This window comes from Babylonia areolata, chromosome 4, assembly GCF_041734735.1.
Source record: "Babylonia areolata isolate BAREFJ2019XMU chromosome 4, ASM4173473v1, whole genome shotgun sequence".
NCBI classification, from domain to species: Eukaryota; Metazoa; Mollusca; class Gastropoda; order Neogastropoda; family Buccinidae; genus Babylonia; species Babylonia areolata.
Genome location: NC_134879.1, coordinates 58,562,401 through 58,589,481, shown reverse-complemented (window position 1 = coordinate 58,589,481; position 27,081 = coordinate 58,562,401). Strand labels below are relative to the sequence as shown.

Genomic DNA, 27,081 nt, shown 5'->3' with positions numbered 1-27,081 from the left:
CTACAGTATCTTGTCAGAGACGACCCTTTTGTCGCCATGGATAATTTACATGCGCTAAGTGCGTGCTGTACCTACGACATTCTTGATTGTCTGATCCGAATGACACACACACAATATACACATACATGTTTATTTCTTCAAAGACACCATACTTGAACCATCTATAGTTTAGATTCTTATACACGTGGCTGACCCACTTGTGCCATGAAGTGAGTTCCAGACAGAACTATAAGTCCATGAGGCTGCACTTGCTTTGGGGAAGTTCTGTCCTCTCTAACATTATATCGGAAGTTCTGGTCTCCCTAACATCATATCGGAAGTTCTGGTCTCCCTAACATCATATCGGAAGTTCTGGCCTCTCTAACATCATATCAGAAGTTCTGGTCTCTCTAACATCATATCGGAAGTTCTGGCCTCTCTAACATCATATCAGAAGTTCTGGTCTCTCTAACATCATATCGGAAGTTCTGGTCTCCCTAACATCATATCGGAAGTACTGGCCTCTCTAACATTATATCAGAAGTTCTGGTCTCTCTAACATCATATCGGAACTACTGGCCTCTCTAACATTATATCGGAAGTTCTGGTCTCCCTAACATCATATCGGAAGTACTGGCCTCTCTAACATCATATCGGAAGTTCTGTCCTCTCTAACATTATATCGGAAGTTCTGGTCTCCCTAACAACATATCAGAAGTTCTGGTCTCCCTAACATCATATCAGAAGTTCTGGCCTCTCTAACATTATATCGGAAGTTCTGGCCTCTCTAACATTATATCGGAAGTTCTGTCCTACCTAACATCATATCGGAAGTTCTGAACTACCTAACATCATATCGGAAGTTCTGGCCTCTCTAACATCATATCGGAAGTACTGGTCTCTCTAACATTATATCGGAAGTTCTGTCCAACCTAACATTATATCGGAAGTTCTGTCCTCTCTAACATCATATCGGAAGTTCTAGTCTCCCTAACATCATATCGGAAGTTCTGGTCTCCCTAACATCATATCGGAAGTTCTGGTCTCCCTAACATCATATCGGAAGTTCTGTCCTCTCTAACATTATATCGGAAGTTCTGTCCTACCTAACATCATATCGGAAGTTCTGGTCTCCCTAACATTATATCAGAAGTTCTGGTCTACCTAACATCATATCGGAAGTTCTGGTCTCCCTAACATCATATCGGAAGTTCTGGTCTCCCTAACATCATATCGGAAGTTCTGGCCTCTCTAACATTATATCGGAAGTTCTGTCCTCTCTAACATCATATCGGAAGTACTGGCCTCTCTAACATCATATCGGAAGTACTGGTCTCCCTAACATTATATCGGAAGTTCTGGTCTCCCTAACATCATATCGGAAGTTCTGGTCTCCCTAACATCATATCGGAAGTTCTGGCCTCTCTAACATTATATCGGAAGTTCTGGTCTCCCTAACATCATATCGGAAGTTCTGTCCTCTCTAACATCATATCGGAAGTACTGGCCTCTCTAACATCATATCGGAAGTTCTGGCCTCTCTAACATTATATCGGAAGTTCTGTCCTCTCTAACATCATATCGGAAGTACTGGTCTCCCTAACATTATATCGGAAGTTCTGGTCTCCCTAACATCATATCGGAAGTTCTGGTCTCCCTAACATCATATCGGAAGTTCTGGCCTCTCTAACATCATATCGGAAGTACTGGCCTCTCTAACATCATATCGGAAGTTCTGGCCTCTCTAACATTATATCGGAAGTTCTGTCCTCTCTAACATCATATCGGAAGTACTGGCCTCTCTAACATCATATCGGAAGTTCTGGTCTCCCTGACATCATATCGGAAGTTCTCGCAACCCCCAGAATAAATTAGACTAGACTTGAAAAGATCGACTCTTGGGAGCGGCATCATAATCTTTAGTGGATGACGGACCTGGTTGGTTACAAATCTGCTTCTTAAAGAAGGAGGAGCAGTATGAATCATAATTTTAAACATAAAAAGAGCCTTGCTGTATGTAAGTTTTGGCTTCGGTGGAAGGATATTTAAGTTTGTGTGATCAGTTATTGATAATGCTGACGATTTAAGAAGGATTCATTTTATGGTTTATCCTATGTAGACTCAGTAGTGGTTTAAAAACATTGTCACTAGCTGAATCCCAAACAGTTGATGCGTAATTGATATGCGATTCAATGTAAGCATAGAAAAATAATTTTCTACAATGTAAGTTTAAGAAATCTTTTACTTTAGATGGTATATTTTGGGGGATATAGTTTTGCACAGCGTCATTATATGATCAGACCAAGAAAGGTTATAATCTATTGTAACACCAAGAATTTTATGACGATCTACTTCTTTGGTCACATCATTGCTTACATACAGAGATGGGTTTGGGGGGGTGGGGTGGGGGGGAGTGTGTGTGTGTGTTGTGTGTGTGTGTGTGTGTGTGGGGGGGGTGGTGGTGGTAAAGAGAAATTCTGGCGCTTTTGTCTAGTGGTAATGATTAGATTTTTTTTCGGTTGGATACTAAAATGATTTAACTCAGACTATTTAAGCAGTTAGCCAAAACTGTCTTGTAAAGATGAAGTTACTTTATCCAATTTAGTGTGGTTGGAATAAATGGTGGTGTCATCGGCAAACATCTCACATGATGATGTTATGTACAGAGGTAAGTCATTTATGCATATGCAGAACAGGATAGGCCCCAAAACAGAACCTTGAGGTACACCATCATTCTGTGATAGATGATAATGAGGAATGAAACCTGTATGCTGATACTTTTTTTCGGACAGAAATGATGATAGGAGTTCCAAAGCTTTTAAAGACAATTCGTAAAGCTTTAACTTTTTTAACAGGAGTGATTGGTCAATCACATCAATTGCCTTAGCAAAGTCTGCAACTAAAACTCCAGTGATTTCGTTATTGTTAATGTTAGTAAGCAATTGGTCAACTAGGTTTGTTAGTGCAGTGTGACATGAGTGGTTAACTCTAAAACCTGACTGATTGGGATGAAAGAGTTTAAAGTGATTAAAATGATTCAAAATGCATTTGTTAATATGAAGTTCCGGAGGTTTTGATAGAACAGAAAAAATGGAAATTGGTCTTGAGAAAGGGCGAGAGCGGGATTCGAACCCTAACCCTCACGGACTCTGTATTGGCAGATGAGCGTCTAAACCATTCTGCCACCTTCCTTGAAAGTGACACTGAAAATGACCACCACAGTCACCGTCCTTCACAACTGACCACCACAGTCACCGTCCTTCACAACTGACCACAGTCACCGTCCTTCACAACTGACCACCACAGTCACCGTCCTTCACAACTGACCACCAGTCACCGTCCTTCACAACTGACCACCATTCACAACTGACCACCACAGTCACCGTCCTTCACAACTGACCACCACAGTCACCGTCCTTCACAACTGACCACCATTCACAACTGACCACCACAGTCACCGTCCTTCACAACTGACCACAGTTCAAGTTAACAGGCTTCACAAAAAGTTGAGGATCACGTCACAGTCAACAGTTCTGTTTTCTATTTACTGTTTCATCAAATTCTCTACAATCTCATGTCACCCAAGTTCAGCAGTCGAGGGGTTAACCAAACCCTCCTCACTCGCCACATTTCTTCGCGGGGCGGAGGTGGGGGAGGGAGGGGACGGGGAGGGGGGGGACTGACAAGATCTTAAAAAGCTAAAGTTCATGTATATATTACTGACAGCAGGGTGTCCTCAATAACGCGGTATGATAAGAAGTGGTGGCGCGCGCGCGCGCGGGCATGTGTGTGTGTTTGTGTGCGTACGTGTGTGTGTGTGCGTGCGTGCGAGCGCGATCGCGCGTGTGTTTGTGCGTTTGCGTGTGTTTGTGTGTGGGGTCGGGGGGGAGTAGGGGGAAGGGGTCTAAATATAGAATTGGAATTTATAGGTGTGTGTGTGTGTGTGTGTGTGTGTGTGTGTGTGTGTGTGTGTGTGTGTGTGTGTGTGTGTGTGTGTGTGTGTGTGTGTGTGTGTGAGTGTGTGTGCGCGCGCGTACGTGTCTGTGCGTGCGTGCGTACGAGCGCGCGCGCGTATGTGTGTTTGTGTATGCGTGTGTGTGTGTGGAGGGGGTGGGGGGAGAGAGTAGGGGAGGGGGGAGGGGTCTAAATATAGAATTAAAATTTATAATTTTGTGTGTGTGGGGGGGGGGGGGGGGGGGGGGAGGGGGGGAGTTGGGGGGTCGAGGGGGCAGGGGGAGGGGTCTAAATATAGAATTAGAATTTATGATTTTTAGTCCAAGGCCAGATCGCCATCTGAAAGCACGTGAACAAATAAGCAAGTTGTACGCTATGAAATGAACACGAAGACTTCAAGAAAGAGAGGCACAGACACAGACAGAGACACAGAGACACAGACAGACAGGCAGACAGACCAGCTGTTGCCATGAAGTCCGGTTTTCATGTCCTCAGGGACACATGAAGCAATGCTACGACATCCTGCTGGAAGCATCGAAACTGTTACCAGAATTCATGACATGTTCTCTCCCCTACAACAACAACAACATAAATAAATAAATAAATAAACAAATGAATAAATAAATTAATAAATAAACAGATAAATAAATAAACAAAGAAGACAAGGTAGAAATGGGCCCCTGTGTCAGTGAGTCAGTGTCTGTGCTGTGGACCCATGGTGAAACACCATTACCACCAGCTGTGTTATGTCAGTGAGCTGACAGCCCTTGACTGACACCATTACCACCAGCTGTGTTATGTCAGTGAGCTGAAAGCCCTTCACTGACACCATTACCGTCAGCTGTGTTATGTCAGTGAGCTGACAGCCCTTGACTGACACCATTACCACCAGCTGTGTTATGTCAGTGAGCTGACAGCCCTTCACTGACACCATTACCACCAGCTGTGTTATGTCAGTGAGCTGACAGCCCTTCACTGACACCATTACCATCAGCTGTGTTATATCAGTGAGCTGACAGCCCTTCACTGACACCATTACCATCAGCTATGTTATGTCAGTGAGCTGACAGCCCTTCACTGACACCATTACCACCAGCTGTGTTATATCAGTGAGCTGACAGCCCTTTACTGACACCATTACCACCAGCTGTGTTATGTCAGTGAGCTGACAGCCCTTCACTGACACCATTTCCGCCAGCTGTGTTCAGTCATTGAGCTGACAGCCCTTCACTGACACCATTACCACCAGCTGTGTTATATCAGTGAGCTGACAGCCCTTCACTGACACCATTACCATCAGCTGTGTTATGTCAGTGAGCTGACAGCCCTTGACTGACACCATTACCACCAGCTGTGTTATGTCAGTGAGCTGACAGCCCTTGACTGACACCACTACCACCAGCTGTGTTATGTCAGTGAGCTGACAGCCCTTCACTGACACCACTACCACCAGCTGTGTTATGTCAGTGAGCTGACAGCCCTTGACTGACACCATTACCATCAGTTGTGTTATGTCAGTGAGCTGACAGCCCTTGACTGACACCACTACCACCAGCTGTGTTATGTCAGTGAGCTGACAGCCCTTCACTGACACCACTACCACCAGCTGTGTTATGTCAGTGAGCTGACAGCCCTTCACTGACACCATTACCATCAGCTGTGTTATGTCAGTGAGCTGACAGCCCTTCACTGACACCATTACCATCAGCTGTGTTATATCAGTGAGCTGACAGCCCTTCACTGACACCATTACCACCAGCTGTGTTATGTCAGTGAGCTGACAGCCCTTCACTGACACCATTACCACCAGCTGTGTTATGTCAGTGAGCTGACAGCCCTTCACTGACACCATTACCATCAGCTATGTTATGTCAGTGAGCTGACAGCCCTTCACTGACACCATTACCATCAGCTGTGTTATGTTAGTGAGCTGACAGCCCTTCACTGACACCATTACCATCAGCTATGTTATGTCAGTGAGCTGACAGCCCTTCACTGACACCATTACCATCAGCTGTGTTATGTCAGTGAGCTGACAGCCCTTGACTGACACCATTACCACCAGCTGTGTTATGTCAGTGAGCTGACAGCCCTTGACTGACACCATTACCACCAGCTGTGTTATGTCAGTGAGCTGACAGCCCTTGACTGACACCATGATCATCCTCAGTGTTATATCAGTGATCTGCCTGCCCTTCACTGACACCATGATCATCCTCAGTGTTATATCAGTGAGCTGACAGCCCTTCACTGACACCATTACCACCAGCTGTGTTATGTCAGTGAGCTGACAGCCCTTGACTGACACCATTACCACCAGCTGTGTTATGTCAGTGAGCTGACAGCCCTTGACTGACACCATTACCACCAGCTGTGTTATATCAGTGGGCTGACAGCCCTTCACTGACACCATTACCACCAGCTGTGTTATATCAGTGAGCTGACAGCCCTTCACTGACACCATGATCATCCTCAGTGTTATATCAGTGAGCTGACAGCCCTTCACTGACACCATGATCATCCTCAGTGTTATATCAGTGAGCTGACAGCCCTTCACTGACACCATTACCACCAGCTGTGTTATATCAGTGAGCTGACAGCCCTTCACTGACACCATGATCATCCTCAGTGTTATATCAGTGAGCTGACAGCCCTTCACTGACACCATGATCATCCTCAGTGTTATATCAGTGAGCTGACAGCCCTTCAATGACACCCTGATCATCCTCAGTGTTATATCAGTGAGCTGACAGCCCTTCACTGACACCCTGATCATCCTCAGTGTTATATCAGTGAGCTGACAGCCCTTCACTGACACCCTGATCATCCTCAGTGTTATATCAGTGATCTGACAGCCCTTCACTGACACCCTGATCATCATCAGTGTTATATCAGTGAGCTGACAGCCCTTCACTGACACCCTGATCATCCTCAGTGTTATATCAGTGAGCTGACTGCCCTTCACTGACACCCTGATCATCCTCAGTGTTATATCAGTGAGCTGACTGCCCTTCACTGACACCCTGATCATCCTCAGTGTTATATCACTGAGCTGACAGCCCTTCACTGACACCATGATCATCCTCAGTGTTATATCAGTGAGCTGACAGCCCTTCACTGACACCATGATCATCCTCAGTGTTATATCAGTGAGCTGACAGCCATTCACTGACACCATGATCATCCTCAGTGTTATATCAGTGAGCTGACAGCCCTTCACTGACACCCTGATCATCATCATCATCAGTGTTATATCAGTGAGCTGACAGCCCTTCACTGACACCCTGATCATCAGCTGTGTTATATCAGTGAGCTGACAGCCCTTCACTGACACCATGATCATCATCAGTGTTATATCAGTGATCTGACAGCCCTTCACTGACACCCTGATCATCATCAGTGTTATATCAGTGAGCTGACAGCCCTTCACTGACACCCTGATCATCCTCAGTGTTATATCAGTGAGCTGACAGCCCTTCACTGACACCCTGATCATCCTCAGTGTTATATCAGTGAGCTGACTGCCCTTCACTGACACCCTGATCATCATCAGTGTTATATCAGTGAGCTGACAGCCCTTCACTGACACCCTGATCATCCTCAGTGTTATATCAGTGAGCTGACAGCCCTTCACTGACACCATGATCATCCTCAGTGTTATATCAGTGAGCTGACTGCCCTTCACTGACACCCTGATCATCCTCAGTGTTATATCAGTGAGCTGACAGCCCTTCACTGACACCCTGATCATCATCATCAGTGTTATATCAGTGAGCTGACAGCCCTTCACTGACACCCTGATCATCCTCAGTGTTATATCAGTGAGCTGACAGCCCTTCACTGACACCCTGATCATCCTCAGTGTTATATCAGTGAGCTGACAGCCCTTCACTGACACCCTGATCATCCTCAGTGTTATATCAGTGAGCTGACAGCCCTTCACTGACACCCTGATCATCATCAGTGTTATATCAGTGAGCTGACAGCCCTTCACTGACACCCTGATCATCATCAGTGTTATATCAGTGAGCTGACAGCCCTTCACTGACACCCTGATCATCCTCAGTGTTATATCAGTGAGCTGACAGCCCTTCACTGACACCCTGATCATCATCAGTGTTATATCAGTGAGCTGACAGCCCTTCACTGACACCCTGATCATCATCAGTGTTATATCAGTGAGCTGACAGCCCTTCACTGACACCCTGATCATCATCTGTGTTATATCAGTGAGCTGACAGCCCTTCACTGACACCCTGATCATCAGCTGTGTTATATCAGTGAGCTGACTGCCCTTCACTGACACCCTGATCATCAGCTGTGTTATATCAGTGAGCTGACTGCCCTTCACTGACACCCTGATCATCAGCTGTGTTATATCAGTGAGCTGACAGCCCTTCACTGACACCCTGATCATCAGCTGTGTTATATCAGTGAGCTGACAGCCCTTCACTGACACCCTGATCATCAGCTGTGTTATATCAGTGAGCTGACAGCCCTTCACTGACACCCTGATCATCAGCTGTGTTATATCAGTGAGCTGACTGCCCTTCACTGACACCCTTATCATCATCATCAGTGTTATATCAGTGAGCTGACTGCCCTTCACTGACACCCTGATCATCAGCTGTGTTATATCAGTGAGCTGACTGCCCTTCACTGACACCCTGATCATCATCAGTGTTATATCAGTGAGCTGACAGCCCTTCACTGACACCCTTATCATCATCATCAGTGTTATATCAGTGAGCTGACTGCTCTTCACTGACACCATTACCATCAGCTGTGTTATATCAGTGAGCTGACAGCCCTTCACTGACACCATGATCATCCTCAGTGTTATATCAGTGAGCTGACAGCCCTTCACTGACACCATGATCATCCTCAGTGTTATATCAGTGAGCTGACAGCCCTTCACTGACACCATTATCATCATCATCAGTGTTATATCAGTGAGCTGACAGCCCTTCACTGACACCCTGATCATCATCAGTGTTATATCAGTGAGCTGACAGCCCTTCACTGACACCATGATCATCCTCAGTGTTATATCAGTGAGCTGATAGCCCTTCACTGACACCATGATCATCCTCAGTGTTATATCAGTGAGCTGACAGCCCTTCACTGACACCATGATCATCCTCAGTGTTATATCAGTGATCTGACAGCCCTTCACTGACACCCTGATCATCATCAGTGTTATATCAGTGAGCTGACAGCCCTTCACTGACACCATTACCATCAGCTGTGTTATGTCAGTGAGCTGACAGCCCTTCACTGACACCATGATCATCCTCAGTGTTATATCAGTGAGCTGACAGCCCTTCACTGACACCATGATCATCCTCAGTGTTATATCAGTGAGCTGACAGCCCTTCACTGACACCATGATCATCCTCAGTGTTATATCAGTGAGCTGACAGCCCTTCACTGACACCATGATCATCCTCAGTGTTATATCAGTGAGCTGACAGCCCTTCACTGACACCATGATCATCCTCAGTGTTATATCAGTGAGCTGACAGCCCTTCACTGACACCATGATCATCAGCTGTGTTATATCAGTGAGCTGACAGCCCTTCACTGACACCATGATCATCATCAGTGTTATATCAGTGAGCTGACTGCCCTTCACTGACACCCTGATCATCAGCTGTGTTATATCAGTGAGCTGACAGCCCTTCACTGACACCATGATCATCAGCTGTGTTATATCAGTGAGCTGACAGCCCTTCACTGACACCATTACCACCAGCTGTGTTATATCAGTGAGCTGACAGCCCTTCACTGACACCATTACCACCAGCTGTGTTATATCAGTGAGCTGACAGCCCTTCACTGACACCATTACCACCAGCTGTGTTATGTCAGTGAGCTGACAGCCCTTCACTGACACATTTACCACCAGCTGTGTTATGTCAGTGAGCTGACTGCCCTTCACTGACACCATTACCACCAGCTGTGTTATGTCAGTGAGCTGACAGCCCTTCACTGACACATTTACCACCAGCTGTGTTATGTCAGTGAGCTGACAGCCCTTCACTGACACCATTACCATCAGCTGTGTTATGTCAGTGAGCTGACTGCCCTTCACTGACACCATTACCACCAGCTGTGTTATGTCAGTGAGCTGACAGCCCTTCACTGACACATTTACCACCAGCTGTGTTATGTCAGTGAGCTGACAGCCCTTCACTGACACCATTACCATCAGCTGTGTTATGTCAATGAGCTGACTGCCCTTCACTGACACCCTGATCATCATCAGTGTTATATCAGTGAGCTGACAGCCCTTCACTGACACATTTACCACCAGCTGTGTTATGTCAGTGAGCTGACTGCCCTTCACTGACACCCTGATCATCATCAGTGTTATATCAGTGAGCTGACAGCCCTTCACTGACACATTTACCACCAGCTGTGTTATGTCAGTGAGCTGACAGCCCTTCACTGACACCCTGATCATCATCAGTGTTATATCAGTGAGCTGACAGCCCTTCACTGACACCCTGATCATCCTCAGTGTGATATCAGTGAGCTGACTGCCCTTCACTGACACCCTGATCATCATCAGTGTTATATCAGTGAGCTGACATCCCTTCACTGACACCCTGATCATCCTCAGTGTTATATCAGTGAGCTGACTGCCCTTCACTGACACCCTGATCATCATCAGTGTTATATCAGTGAGCTGACAGCCCTTCACTGACACCCTGATCATCATCAGTGTTATATCAGTGAGCTGACAGCCCTTCACTGACACCCTGATCATCCTCAGTGTTATATCAGTGAGCTGACTGCCCTTCACTGACACCCTGATCATCATCAGTGTTATATCAGTGAGCTGACAGCCCTTCACTGACACCATGATCATCCTCAGTGTTATATCAGTGAGCTGACAGCCCTTCACTGACACCATGATCATCATCAGTGTTATATCAGTGAGCTGACAGCCCTTCACTGACACCATGATCATCCTCAGTGTTATATCAGTGAGCTGACAGCCCTTCACTGACACCATGATCATCCTCAGTGTTATATCAGTGAGCTGACAGCCCTTCACTGACACCATGATCATCCTCAGTGTTATATCAGTGAGCTGACTGCCCTTCACTGACACCATGATCATCATCAGTGTTATATCAGTGAGCTGACAGCCCTTCACTGACACCATGATCATCCTCAGTGTTATATCAGTGAGCTGACAGCCCTTCACTGACACCATGATCATCCTCAGTGTTATATCAGTGAGCTGACTGCCCTTCACTGACACCATGATCATCCGCTGTGTTATATCAGTGAGCTGACAGCCCTTCACTGACACCGTGATCATCAGCTGTGTTATATCAGTGAGCTGACAGCCCTTCACTGACACCCTGATCATCAGCTGTGTTATATCAGTGAGCTGACAGCCCTTCACTGACACCCTGATCATCAGCTGTGTTATATCAGTGAGCTGACAGCCCTTCACTGACACCCTGATCATCAGCTGTGTTATATCAGTGAGCTGACTGCCCTTCACTGACACCCTTATCATCATCATCAGTGTGAAATCAGTGAGCTGACTGCCCTTCACTGACAGACATTTTCGTCGGAAGCAGTGAAGAGTTAAAAACAACAACAACAACAACAACAACACGCCCTGAAGTGGACTTTTCCAATGTTTTCTTGTTTACCAAAAGACCCCCGCCTTCGTGTGCCCAGCCCTGCATCCAGTGGATATGAATTCATTGTCAGTGTTTTTTTTCCCATTTTGGTGTCAAATCCGTCGACAATATTGGTTACTGTTTACGCAGAGTTTCCTTCTAATGTCGCGGTAACCAGATTGCTATCTACATTCATACACACATTACTCATTTGTGTGCAGGTTTGGAAAGCACAAAACGACAAGCGGAGTGGTGACAGCAACCAGTGTGTCACGCCTCATGAAAAAGACCATTAATGTCACGTTTTGGAAAAAAAGAAAGAAAAGTATTTATGTTGAAATCCAGCATAGATATTGCGTCCACCCGAAATCCTGGAAGGAATAACTACACAGGGAAATGATGATATACATCTTATTCACTTAACGATATGTTCTCTTGAATTTAACGATAAACAGGCAAGATAGTTAACCCCCCCCCACCCCCCCTCAACACCTCTTCCAGCCACATAGCCTTATTTTCAACCAATCACGTTCAGCCATCATATCCGTGAAAGGCACATGTCCGTGAAAGGCATATATCCGGGTATTGCTGTACTTTTTGATCGGGTCACATGACCTGTCGCTGTGCCATCACTGACAGTGCGTGGTCCTAACTGAAGGCGGCGATCGACAATTACTTTTTTTGGCACATCCGTACGACTGTGTACAGTGACTCCTGGTGACTCCAGGTGTGTGGTGTAAGTTGAGCGATAGTCTGACAGCAGTTCGCGGTCACGTGTCCATGTCTGCCTGAGCAGGAAGTCAGTGCACGGGTTTCAGTCCTGTAAACATACCCCCCCTCAACCCCCCCCCCCCACCCCCCCGCACACACACCCCACCCCGCCCTCCTCCTTTTCTTCACTGGGCGGGTGGTGTAGGAGCTAGTCATTCATGTAAGACGGTAAACACATGCCCCGTTTAGCAACACGCACTTAGCGCACATTAAAGAACAACACGTCAACAGAAGGCTTGCCCCTGGTAAACTTGTGTGAAATCCCCCACTTTGACAGTAAAAGACACACACTTGCTGTCTGCAGTGTGGCGAGGCTGTCTTCCCGGGGAGACCAGCACCAAGTTGACACACAGAAATCAGTCGTGATGAAAAGGAATACAATACAACAGCGCAATACAACAGGATCATGACTGTCACAACTAACAGTGCCTGATTCTGTACAAGGCCTTTAGGTCAAGAGAGTGAGGGTGTACCTTGGGCAAGACACTCTCCACTGATCAAATTCCAGCCCAGATAGTCGGGACAACTGTTGCCTCCTTTGTTGTTCTGATGGTCATTGTCGGACACGGCTGACTGTCACATCCACGGGTCATCACAGTGCAGACCCCCTGCACACACAGGTGAATGCTGAGTCATCATGTGTGTGTGTGTGTGTGTGTGTGTGTGTGTGTGTGTGTGTGCAGGCTATTCTCATCTCCGCATGAGCAAGCATTGGACGTGAAGAACTCCGTACCAGGCCGAAACATTCCCCACCAAGACTCTGTCTTTTATCACCACACTGATCGGTGTATGTGTGTGTGTGTGTGTGTGTGTGTGTGTGTGTGTGTGTGTGTGTGTGTGTGTGTTAGTCTTCCCACAGATGCAGGCCCCGCACCTTCCAGGGTAGGCAGATTCAGGTAAACTGATCTCTCTCTCTCTCTCTCTCTCTCTCTCTCTCTCTCTATATATATATATATATATATATAAATAATTATTGTGTGTGTGTGTGGAGAGAGCAAAGAAAGAGAGAGAGAGAGAGAGAGAATCAGTGCATGGATAGTTAATCTTAGTTCACGTAGGGAATGCTGTCGAAAGAAAAAAAAAGCAAGAAAAAAACCTCTGAATGTAGGACAGGTAGGCCGCCTTGCGAACGATCAAGTGGAAGCGGCCAGCTCTGCTGTGTGTATCGTGCAGATGACAGGTTGTACGATCGTTAAATGGGACTCTGCTGTTTTTCAAGGCATGGGACTCGTTTTTGAAGGCATTCTCCGACTGGTTGCACCAGGATATGTTCGTCTACTCCTTTTCAACGTTTCAACGGTTTAAACAGCAGGGGTGCCCGAGGATAAATGCGAACGGGCAAGTCTGACTGCGAACGAAAGGTTTGGGTACATATGGACAGTTAAAACAAGCAGGTCTTGAACTTGTTAGACATAAAACATTATTGGAACATCGCACTAAGTTGTTGTATTGTTGGTTTTCTTAACACACACACACACACACACACACACACACACACACACACACACACACACACACACACACACACACACACACACACACACTCTTTTGAGAGCGCCCAGTAACTTTGCATTGTTCGCAAATAGACTCATGTCAAAATATCCTATGGTCTAATTGCAAACGACACTATTTTTGGAGATTCCTGTCAGAACTAACGTTCTGATCTGTCACCAATATGCTATCTTTAATTCTCCCAGCTGGTAATGCATAATTCATTCAGCATATCCGATCAAATCAACAATTTTAAACTGTGTCAAAATTCAAGTCTTAATACTTGCTTCCCTTGATTTTAGGATGTTGACAGCTCGCTTGTGAACTTGGTCGACAGTTGAACGCCAAGAGAAGAAAGAGCGCGGCAATAGCCATAAATAGAAGATGTTTGACTAGTTCTTGGAAATGAAGAATCATTAAGGTATCAGAACGAGGTCGAAACAGACGTTAGATTGTGAAATGTGTGTGGTGAGAATGTATGTAAGTGGTGAAATGTGTGTGTCACCAGGTGATATGTATGTCAATATACACCAGGTGATATGTATGTCAATACACACAAAAGTACTTCCACTGAAGCTGACAAATTCATTCATCGAATCTGACCCTTTTCATAATTTTTTTTATACTGATAGAGTTATGAACGGGTGAAACATTACTGATAGAGTTATGAACGGGTGAAACATTACTGATAGAGTTATGAACGGGGCGAAACAATCTACCTGATCACGTTGCTACTGCAGGAACTTAGCCATTTCACGACCCTTCGGTTCACAGACGACATCGATGTCTTGGCAGGTAGTGAGCAAGACTCGCCTAGCTTGTTAAAAGATTGGATGGAACATCGACATGGTATGGCATGGAAATCAGCGCTGAAGAGACCAAGTTAATGGCCAGCCACAATACCTCTATCACAACTGATAAGGGTTAATGGCCAGCCACAATACCTCTATCACAGCTGATATAACTGTCAATGAACAGGGTTAATGGCCAGCCACAATACCTCTGTCACAGCTGATAAGGGTTAATGGCCAGCCACAATACCTCTATCACAGCTGATAAGGGTTAATGGCCAGCCACAATACCTCTATCACAGCTGATATAACTGTCCATGGACAGGGTTAATGGCCAGCCACAATACCTCTATCACAGCTGATATAACTGTCCATGGACAGGGTTAATGGCCAGCCACAATACCTCTATCACAGCTGATATAACTGTCCATGAACAGGGTTAATGGCCAGCCACAATACCTCTATCACAGCTGATATAACTGTCCATGGACAGGGTTAATGGCCAGCCACAATACCTCTATCACAGCTGATATAACTGTCAATGAACAGGGTTAATGGCCAGCCACAATACCTCTATCACAGCTGATATAACTGTCCATGGACAGGGTTAATGGCCAGCCACAATACCTCTATCACAGCTGATATAACTGTCAATGAACAGGGTTAATGGCCAGCCACAATACCTCTATCACAGCTGATATAACTGTCAATGAACAGGGTTAATGGCCAGCCACAATACCACTATCACAGCTGATATAACTGTCCATGGACAGGGTTAATGGCCAGCCACAATACCACTATCACAGCTGATATAACTGTCCATGGACAGGGTTAATGGCCAGCCACAATACCACTATCACAGCTGATATAACTGTCCATGAACAGAAGCTAAGAACTGTTCAACAGTGTACTTCCTGTATCCACCATCAGCAATGACGGATCCAAGCCAGAAATCCTTTCAAGTTCAAGAGTAGCAAAGACAACATCAGCATTGTGCAGACAGAAATCCCTTCAAGTTCAAGAGTAGCAAAGACAATATCAGCATTGTCCAGACAGAAATCCTTTCAGGTTCAAGAGTAGCAAAGACAATATCAGCATTGTGCAGACAGAAATCCTTATGGACTGACAGCAACATCTCCATCAAACACAAGACCAGACTCCTGCGTGCATTGCTATATTCCATCTTCCTGTATGTTTGCGAGACATGGGCCCTCACTGTGGATTAAGAAAGAAGAATTCAAGCCATAGAAATGAAAAGCTGTCACAAGGTACTGATAAGACACACTGATCACATCACCATTGGAAACTGCGACAGACCGCCAAGCAGCACACTGGACCTCATAAGGCCTGCTGACATCAGTCAACAAAATTAAGCTACGCTGGTATGGCGACGTAACAAGATCCAATGACCTTGCTACAGTATCAGTATCAGTATCAGTATCAGTAGCTCAAGGAGGCGTCACTGCGTTCGGACAAATCCATATACGCTACACCACATCTGCCAAGCAGATGCCTGACCAGCAGCGTAACCCAACGCGCTTAGTCAGGTCTTGAGAATTTTTTTTTTTTTTTAAATAATAATACAGCAACCCTGCAAGGAGCTGTTGAGGGAGGGAGTTGAAGCAGAAGACACAAACAACAACAACAACGACAAACTTATAAAATCGCAGAATAGACAGGAAGACCATTAGCAGAGACTCAAGCTTTACACACAACAGACGGACCTGGAGGAATCTGGTGAACAGTTCTGGGCGGCGCCCCAATGACTGCACTGAGGGAAAAGACCGAGTTGGTCCAAGGGAAGTGACCGCTTATTGACTACAGTAGTTGTAGTCGGGGGAGGACAGGTGGATTGATTCCCCTGAATCAAAATTTAATTCTTACGCTGCAGACACTTCCCTTTGGAATTCAAATGCATGAATGCGGGAGTGATTTGTACAGTGAACACACGAGCAGATTTAGTCTGAATTTGAATGGGATAACCAAGTTGTTGGATTTGTATCAGGTAAAGACAGACATACACTATAGTATAGTATAGCATAGTATGGCATAGTATAGTATGGTATGGTATGGTACAGAAAACCAGTGTGACTTACGCAAAGTGTGGAAGTGTCCACATGACATTCGCAGCAGAGCAGAACAGCTTCCTCTTCGTGACCTTCGCTGATCTGACCAAGGCGTTCAACACAGTTGTGTGGCGTGGCGTTGTATTGCGTTGTGTGGCGTGGCGTTGTATTGCGTTGTGTGGCGTGGCGTTGTATTGTACTGCGTTGTGTGGCGTGGCGTTGTATTGTATTGCGTTGTGTGGCGTGGCGTTGTATTGTACTGCGTTGTGTGGCGTGGCGTTGTATTGCGTTGTGTGCATGGACACTAGAATTCATTTGAGATATTAGTGTTTATGGTTGTGTGGCGTGGCGTTGTATTGTACTGCGTTGTGTGGCGTGGCGTTGTATTGTACTGCGTTGTGTGGCGTGGCGTTGTATTGTACTGCGTTGTGTGGCGTGGCGTTGTATTGTACTGCGTTGTGTGGCGTGGCGTTGTATTGTACTGCGTTGTGTGGCGTGGCGTTGTATTGTACTGCGTTGTGTGGCGTGGCGTTGTATTGTACTGCGTTGTGTGGCGTGGCGTTGTATTGTACTGCGTTGTGTGGCGTTGTATTGTACTGCGTTGTGTGGCGTGGCGTTGTATTGTACTGCGTTGTGTGGCGTGGCGTTGTATTGTATTGCGTTGTGTGGCGTGGCGTTGTATTGTACTGCGTTGTGTGGCGTGGTGTTGTATTGTACTGCGTTGTGTGGCGTTGTATTGTATTGCGTTGTGTGGCGTGGCGTTGTATTGTATTGCGTTGTGTGGCGTTGTATTGTATTGCGTTGTGTGGCGTGGCGTTGTATTGTACTGCGTTGTGTGGCGTTGTATTGTATTGCGTTGTGTGGCGTGGCGTTGTATTGTACTGCGTTGTGTGGCGTTGTATTGTACTGCGTTGTGTGGCGTTGTATTGTACTGCGTTGTGTGGCGTGGCGTTGTATTGTACTGCGTTGTGTGGCGTGGCGTTGTGTTGTACTGCATTGTGTGGCGTGGCGTTGTATTGTACTGCGTTGTGTGGCGTTGTATTGTATTGCGTTGTGTGGCGTGGCGTTGTATTGTATTGCGTTGTGTGGCGTTGTATTGTATTGCGTTGTGTGGCGTTGTATTGTACTGCGTTGTGTGGCGTGGCGTTGTATTGTACTGCGTTGTGTGGCGTGGCGTTGTGTTGTACTGCATTGTGTGGCGTGGCGTTGTATTGTATTGTGTGGCGTGGCGTTGTATTGCGTTGTGTGGCGTGGCGTTGTATTGCGTTGTGTGGCGTGGCGTTGTATTGTATTGTGTGGCGTGGCGTTGTATTGTACTGCGTTGTGTGGCGTGGCGTTGTATTGCGTTGTGTGGCGTTGTATTGTACTGCGTTGTGTGACGTGGCGTTGTATTGCGTTGTGTGGCGTTGTATTGTACTGCGTTGTGTGGCGTTGTATTGTACTGCGTTGTGTGGCGTGGCGTTGTATAGCGTTGTGTGGCGTTGTATTGTACTGCGTTGTGTGACGTGGCGTTGTATTGTACTGCGTTGTGTGGCGTGGCGTTGTATTGTACTGCGTTGTGTGGCGTGGCGTTGTATTGTACTGCGTTGTGTGGCGTGGCGTTGTATTGTACTGCGTTGTGTGGCGTTGTATTGTACTGCGTTGTGTGGCGTGGCGTTGTGTTGTACTGCGTTGTGTGGCGTTGTATTGTACTGCGTTGTGTGGCGTTGTATTGTACTGCGTTGTGTGGCGTGGCGTTGTATTGTACTGCGTTGTGTGGCGTGGCGTTGTATTGTACTGCGTTGTGTGGCGTGGCGTTGTATTGTATTGCGTTGTGTGGCATGGCGTGTTGTTCTGCATTGTGTGACATTGTATTGTATTCTATTGTAGAATATTCTGTTGAATCATTTTTGTCACACATCAAGGCACAGACAAACACAGACAAGCACTCACACTCACACCCACACACACAGAGACATAGACAGAGAAACATTCACAGTCACGCACACACACACTCACACCCACACCCACACCCACACACACACACACACACACAAGATTAAATCAACCTTTGACCCCCATGGAGCATGGAATATTCCAGAAAACCAGGAACACAGCTGGGATTGGCGTAAGGTTTGCATCAAGTAAGGTCAGATGCAGGTTAACATCACTGCTTACATTTAGAAACAGGGCGGTTAAATGAGATTCCAAGAGAATACCGTGTTTATATTAAAAAAAAAAAAAGTGACATGGATACTGTTGGTGATGGAGTATCCAAACTTTTCTGATGTTTGTAAAATTTAAAAAAATATATTAAAAAAGTTATCCGATAAATATGTATGTCCAAAGTCTGTATTTTCATTTTGTAAATTGTTATCTACTGGTAGACAATAAATTCATTAAGACTTGTGATATTGCTTGGGACACGTTCATGCAGAAGAGGGAAAATATGTTCAGAACTCGTTATTCGTACTGGAAGGTATACTTGTAGTCAGCCATCTTGGTTTTGTAGACGTCATCAAATTGTTCGTTTTGGGCCACAGTGAACCAGTTTTTCCAGTCCCCAACGACACCTGGCGGAAAAAGCAGATTTCAGTTTTTGGCAGAGATTGCATCATCGATAAAGACAGTTTGACCAACAAGGCCGTAGCCACGCCACATGGGATGAATACATTCTTTTTCACGGCAGGGAGGGAGAGAAAGAGAGACAGACAGACAAACAGCCAGAGACAAAGAGAGACAGAGCCAGCCAACCAGCCAGCCAACCAGACAGACAGAGACAAGGACACTCGGGCGGATAGATAAACCAAAAACGATCTTGAAGTTATAGAGAATACTTTACCCTTTGCTGAGGAAACATCTATCAGACAGATCATACATCTGGAACTGAAGTAAGTTCAGCTTCATCATGTTTCAATCGAGTATACTCTTTTCGCAACATCCAAGAAATTTGGCAGATTATTTTGGTACGTGTTGAACGTGCGAAATCATTTTGACAATGAGCATGGTAATAGAATCACACTGCTGATGTAGCTCGCATTTGTTATACCATGCAGTCATATGTTTATGATCCTCAAATGCCAAAAAAGGGATGAAAGGAAACTAAATCCTGAAATTTTCGCGCCTGACCTTTCCTGTAGAAACTGGACAGGGGATCCTTCCACAGAAACACCTCACGGGCTGTCTCCTCCTTCTGGCGTCGTGTGACAGTCATGTTGTCCAGGCGACAGTTCCGCACGATGTCCTGGCAGAGTTGTCTGTCCCTGCCCGTCCCCAGGAACTCGTTCAGCCTCTCCACCTGGGTCAGCGTGTCCTGCAGGCAGTGGGCATCAAGGGTACAGCTTTAGGGGTCAGCTTTAGGGGTCAGCTTTAGGGTACGGCTTTAGGGTACAGCTTTAGGGGTTCAGCATTAGGGTACAGCTTTAGGGTTCAGCTTTAGGGGTCAGCTTTAGGATACAGCTTTAGGGTTCAGCTTTAGAGTACAGCTTTAGGGTTCAGCTTTAGGAGGTAGCGCTTTAGGGTACAGCATTAGGGTACAGCTTTAGGGGTCAGCTTTAGGGTACAGCTTCAGAGTACAATTTAGGGGTCAGCTTTAGGGTACAACTTTAGGGGTCAGCTTTAGAGTACAGCTTTAGGGGTCAGCTTTAGGGTACAGCTTTAGGGGTCAGATTTAGGGGTACAGCTTTAGGGGGTACAGTTTTAGGGTACAACGTTAGGGTACAGCTTTATGGGTCAGCTTTAGGAGTCAGGTTTAAGGGTTTCTGCTTTAAGGGGTTAAGCTTTAGTGTGGACGGTCAAGTCCTAGGGGTGGTTAAAGGGTTGAACTTTCAGTGTGAGGTTCCCGGCGCCTGGTGGGTAAAGGGTGATTTTTCCGATAACGGAGGATGACTGCCCTGATGGTGGGGTAAATAAACAAAACGGTCATACACGTAAAAAGTTACATGTCTGTATGAGAGAGAGAGAGAGAGAGAGAGAGAGAGAGAGAGAGAGAGAGAGAGAAGAAAAGTAGGAAACAGGTAGAAAGAATAACAAAAATGAAATCCGTTTCAGACATCAGCCATCAACCATTCCGAATAGCACTGATGAAAGCCAGAACCGACCCAATAGTGGGCGGGTGTACATGCTGTGAGCGGGAGGGGAGAGGGACAGATAGAGGTTGGGGGGGGGAGGGAGGGCGGGTCCGGGGGGGCGGGGGGGACGTGGGATAGACCGCTGGAGAATTCCGTGCTCACTTGACTTACAGAGGTGCGTCACATGATCTGGACTCTCCAAGTTGATTGGCTCTCCAAAGTTGCAAGCAACAGAGGCGATCAGGAGAGGCAGCACGTGCAAAACGGCAGATTTCTTTTTTCCACATGTTGCTACATATTTTGTGGGGTTTTTCTTTTGTTCATTCAATGGTCTTCATTGTACAGAGTTTGGTTGTAGCGAAGGAGGCTGTCAACTGAAGAAATGGAGGACAGCACATGTTTGCTGCTTTTGTCTGTGTCGATCGAATTTGGCATTTCTCGCGATTTCGAGTAAAAGTTAGATGCGCATGAGCAAGATCCAATGTGGCCACGGAACTCTCCAGCAGCCTAGTGGACAGTGATTGTGGGGTGTGAGGGGGTGGGGGTGTGGAGGGTGAGGGGGTGGGGGTGTGGAGGGTGAGGGGGTAGGGGTGTGGAGGGTGAGGGGGTAGGGGTGTGGCGGGTGAGGGGGTGGAGGTGTGGAGGGTGAGGGAGTGGAGGTGTGGGAGGTGAGGGGGTGGAGGTGTGGGGGGTGAGGGGGTGGAGGTGTGGAGGGTGAGGGGTGGGGGTGTGGGGGGTGAGGGGGTGTGGGTGTGGGGGGTGAGGGGGTGGGGGGGGTGGGGGTGAGGGGGTGGAGGTGTGGTGAGGGGGTAGGGGTGTGGGGGGTGAGGGGGTGGAGGTGTGGGGGGTGAGGGGGTCGGGGTGTGGGGGGTGAGGGGGTGGGGGTGTGGGGGGTGAGGGGTTGGGGGGTGAGGGGGTGGAGGTGTGGAGGGTGAGGGGGTAGGGGTGTGGAGAGTGAGGGGGTGGAGGTGTGGGGGGGTGAGGGGGTGGAGGTGTGGAGGGTGAGGGGGTGGAGGTGTGGAGGGTGAGGGTGGAGGGGGCGGTAAGTGTGGCAGCCAGCATAACGGTCAGTGACTCCTCCTGGGGGAAGCGCCATGGCAGAATCAGTTGGGCGTCCAACATCCAGTGTTCACCAGTGACCAGGGTTCCAGGCCCTGTTCCGGCATGCTGTTGTGTTCTTGGAGAGAGACACTTCACTCCGGTCATCCTGTTATCCTGACTGCACCCAGGTGTGAAGGGGCAGCTGACTGTGGATGGGGGAGGACTTGGGCCCGCCTGACCAACACCACCACCACGCCGTCCATCGGCACACTGGACATGAACCCATGGCTGTAATGGCTGTCCGGGCAGGGACAGAAGAGTTGAGAGAACTGGGAGCCATTTACACAACAGGCTGACTGCCTGGCTAGAGCCCATTGACAGCTGACGTTGTGCGCTCATCATTCGTTTCCTGTGTCTCCTCCTTTCTACCTCTCCCTCACCCTCCCTTCCTCTCTCTCCCTCTTCCTCTCTCTCTCTCCGTCTCCCTCTCTCCCCCTCTTTATCTCTCCTTCTCTCCTTCTCCCCCCCCCCCCCTCTCTCCCTCTCTGTCTCTTCCTGTCCCTCTAGCTCTCCTTCTCCCTCTCTCCCCCTCTCTCTCTCCGTCCCCTCTCTCTCTCTCTCCCTCTCTCTCTCTCTGATTCCCTGTCTGTGTGTGTCCCACCCACCCGACTAGTGTCCTCGTAGCTGCAGTGGAAGAAGGGATGGTGGGGATGGGCGTCCATCTCAGACTGCCAGTCCTTGAGGTGCTCCAGCACGTCCCCGTACCAGACTGCACGACACGGCACAGCCACCATGTGATGATGGTGATGATGATGGTGGTGGTGGTGATGATGGTGATGGTGGTGATGATGATGATGGTGATGATGGTGGTGGTGGTGATTATGTTGGTGGTGATGGTGATGATGGTGTTGGTGATGATAGTGATGATGGTGTTGGTGATGATGGTGATGGTGATGATGATGGTGGTGATGATGGTGGTGATGGTGATGGTGATGGTGGTGATGGTGATGGTGATGGTGATAATGATAATAATATTGATAGGAATCATGACCATGACGATGATGCTGATGATAATGATCATAATAATAAGAACAAAACAAATTTCAATCTACATAGTGTCTTTCAATGTCAAACATGCTCATTTCCACTGTATAATGTACAAATCGATGTGTAAAACATGCTCTGAAAGACAAAACGACATCCTCCATTCACAGCCCTTCACAGACATCGACACTGGGGTGGAGCGTTGGCCCAGTGCTGACACGTCCGCCTTGGAAGCCAGAGAATCTGAAAGCACAGGTTCAAATCCGACACTCGCCAATATTTTCTTCCCCCTCAACTTGACTTTGAGTGGTGGTCTGGACGAGACGATAAACTGAAGTTCCGTGTACAACATGCACTTAGCGCATGTAAAAGAACCCACGACAAGAAAAGGGTTGTCACTGGATACAATCAGTGGAAATATCCACTTTGCTAGTTAATAAATACACTTGCAGAGAGAGAGAGAGAGAGGGGTGCTGCGCTAAAGCGACGCGCTCTCCCTGGGGAGAGCAGCCCGAATTTCACATAGATCAAAATGTTGTGACAAAAATGTGATACAATACAATACAATACAATACAATACAATACAATACAATGCAACGCTCCAGAAAATCCAGAAACTACACTGGCTGCCTGTCTCTCACAAGGTAAATTACAAACCGGCCACCATGTGTTTTACTGGTACACACTAAACTTCGCCCACATTCCCTCGTGACTTCATTTCTATTCGGTTTTTTTTCTGTCTTTCCACCCGGCAGCTGGCTGCAGAGTGCTGACAATGACTGTTCATCAAAGACACAAAAAGTCTCAAGGTCAGCGCTGTTTCTCCTGTCTTGGCCCAGTGGTGTGGAACAAACTGCCCTCACTCCGTCACGTGCATTTCCTGGCTCCGTTTGAAAACCAAAACACACCACTGCCGCTCTGCCTACCATGTTATTGGCGAGCGTTTGAGTGCTGGGTTTTGTGTGTACACGCTTGTTTGCGTGTGATATGTCGCACTTAAATGAATGTACATTTATGAATTGAAAACATCTCTTACTGAAAACCCCACGAGCTGTGTGTGTGGGGTGTGTTGACGTCAGTCTGCATTCTTCATCATGCTCTTTCTCCTTTCTTTTTCGTTACTTTTTGGCTCTCCTTCTTCTTCTTCTTCTCAACACTCGACTGGTAAGGATTTGGTCAGACAGGTCAAGATCAGAAGGGTTAAAGTCAGACGGGTCAAGGTCAGACAGGTAAAAGGTCACACGGGTCATGATCAGACAAGTAAAAGGTCAGACAGGTTATGGTCAGAGGGGTCATGGTCAGAGGGGTTAAAGTCAGATAGGTCAATGTCAGACAGGGCGTGGTCAGGTGGGTAAAGGTCAGACTGATCAAGATGTGGTTGACAACAGCTAGTACTCACAGCCCTCCTCCAACATGACGGTGAAGAACTGGGACCAGGATCCCTCATAGCCCAGGGGTAGATGCACGTTTTTCAGGTGACAGTACAGCGACACGAAGACGTCCTTGGGGTTGCGGGTCAAGTACACGACCTTCACCTTCTTCTCGGTGACGTCACGGGGCAGGAAGCGGAAGGGGAGGTGGGAGAGGAGGACCCGGGGATTGTGGGGCGGGGTCAGCCATTGCTTGTTGCCCAGGGCATCCAGGAACTGGAAGCTGTCCTCGCCATACAAGAGCGGTAAGTCTGTGGTGCCCGCCTTCAGCATGGTCACCATGTGGTGGATCCAGTTGTTGCCTGGAACAAAGGTTCACACAGCACCAAGTCTACCCCCGTTTCTTCTGATGAAATGCAGGGCCAGGTTGTATGAGCTATCGTAGCAGTATCAGCTGTTTTAAGTTTGCTTCAGCGTTAAGAACGCTCCTATCTGCTAATTCCATAGACTTTGGGACATTCTCGGCGCAAAGCAAAACTTTTCCCGCACTGTTTTATTCTGGTTTTTCTCTTTCTTTCTCCCCCTTCTTCTTCTTCTCTCGACACAATAGCCGTCAGTCTCCTCACGATGCCCTTGGAATTGTACAGGCTGCGTGTCTGTGTGTTTTCTTAACCTCTTAGTTCTGACAAGGAGACGTCATTGCAGAATCGGTTAGGTGGTGGACTTCTGATCTAGTTTATTTCATTGAGCCTGTCATTAAAATGGGATCATGCTCAACTCACACCACATGACTTCTGATCTAGTTTATTTCATTGAGCCTGTCATTAAAATGGGATCATGCTCAGCCCACACCACATGAATAAGATATAACAAAAACGAAAGACATCTGACATGAAAATCATATTTGAGACTGCATCTTTTGTTTCAGTTTATACTCCCTTCCATATGATGAAAGATTATGAACTGAAACAGAAGGTGCAGTCTCAGAAGTCAAGCTCACTGTCGTGCGTGCAAACAGACCGGAAACTATTTGTGTCACAAGACAAGCATCTGAAAATACTCTCACACTCTCCACACCCGGGCTTGTCTGTTGCAGTGCTAGTGTCGACAGTCCCCAGGGAACCATTAATGTAAGGTCGCCAGGAGGCCACACACCAGAGGAGACCCCGCACTGCTGTTGAGTCAGTTCAGTGGTGTTCAGTAGTGCCTGTTCTGATTGAACAAACGTAGCGAGGCACCCTACTGATGACAATCATCACGCGGAGCCAGACTGTGTGAGCACCCCCACGCCCAGAGTGGACACCACCACAAACTCCCACCAACGACAGTCCCCCTTCAATCTGGCGACACTGAAGACTTTGACATGCAAATAACATGTACACAGCGGCATCTGTCGTCACACTTACTTCTCTGGGGTTTTATTTCGTATCCCAGAGAAGTGACAACACTTCACAGAGTGCACTGGTCATCAGCACACAAGGGGTTAAACGCTGTGATCGCCCACCCCTTCTGTTGACTTGCTCAGAGGGAATGATCATCCACCCCTTCTATCTGTTGACGTGCTCAGAGGGAATGATCATCCACCCCTTCTAACTGTTGACTTGCTCAGAGGCCAGTGATCATCCACCCTTTCTAACTGTTGACTTCCTGAAAGGGAATGATCATTCACCCCTTCTAACTGTTGACTTGCTGAGAGGGAATGATCATCCACCCCTTCTAACTGTTGACTTGCTCAGAGGCCAGTGATCATCCACCCCTTCTAACTGTTGACTTGCTCAGAGGCCAGTGATCATCCACCCCTTCTAACTGTTGACTTGCTGAGAGGGAATGATCATCCACCCCTTCTAACTGTTGACTTGCACACAGGGAATGATCATCCACCCCTTCTAACTGTTGACTTGCTCAGAGGCCAGTGATCATCCACCCCTTCTAACTGATGACTTGCTGAAAGGGAATGCTCATCTACCCCTTATAACTGTTGACTTGCACACAGGGAATGATCATCCACCCTTTCTAACTGTTGACTTGCTGAAAGGGAGTGATCATCCATCCTTTCTAACTGTTGACTTGCACAGAGGGAATGATCATCCACCCCTTCTAACTGTTGACTTGCTGAAAGGGAATGATCATCCACCCTTTCTAACTGTTGACTTGCACAGAGGGAGTGATCATCCACCCTTTCTAACTGTTGACTTGCACAGAGGGAGTGATCATCCACCCTTTCTAACTGTTGACTTGCACAGAGGGAATGATCATCCACCCCTTCTAACTGTTGACTTGCTCAGAGGCCAGTGATCATCCACCCCTTCTAACTGTTGACTTGCTGAAAGGGAATGATCATCCACCCTTTCTAACTGTTGACTTGCACAGAGGGAGTGATCATCCACCCTTTCTAACTGTTGACTTGCACAGAGGGAATGATCATCCACCCCTTCTAACTGTTGACTTGCTCAAAGGGAATGATCATCCACTAAAAATGGTTTATCAGCATTCTTCACACAAACAGGTAAAAACACTCTCCATCTATCAAAAAGAAAGAAAGAAAAAGCAAACTACCTGACTTAGGATAGCCCACAACGATGACGTCATCCTGACGCAAGGGGAGGTGACTGATGGTGTCGAGCAGTGTCCTGAAGTCCACGTTGGGCACGGCAGCCACACGGACTGGTCCCGTGTCCCCGAAATACCTGTCGTTGCCGAACTGGTCCTTGAGGTGAAGGAGGTCGGACATGGTCCTCAGCTGTGGTCTGTGTGTCTGTCTGTCAGGACATGGACAGCCAGGGGGTACACTGTCGTGGAGTGGAGTGGAGTGGAGTGGAGTGTTGTACTGTACTGTGCTGTGTAGCGAAGTGTTGTGAAGTGTTGTGCTGTGCTGTGCT

General features: G+C 47.2%; 1 protein-coding gene across 1 annotated transcript; it reads right to left on the bottom strand.

Moving 5' to 3' along the window:
* Positions 1-19,113: 19,113 nt before the first annotated feature.
* LOC143281780 (sulfotransferase 1C4-like) lies at positions 19,114-26,933 on the bottom strand. Its single transcript, XM_076587072.1, has 5 exons — positions 26,759-26,933; positions 24,232-24,564; positions 22,454-22,557; positions 19,807-19,990; positions 19,114-19,250 (listed from the first exon to the last, which is right to left on the bottom strand). The coding sequence occupies exons 1-5, from the start codon at positions 26,931-26,933 to the stop codon at positions 19,141-19,143; spliced, it is 906 nt and encodes a 301-aa protein (XP_076443187.1). The 3' UTR covers positions 19,114-19,140.
* Positions 26,934-27,081: the final 148 nt, after the last annotated feature.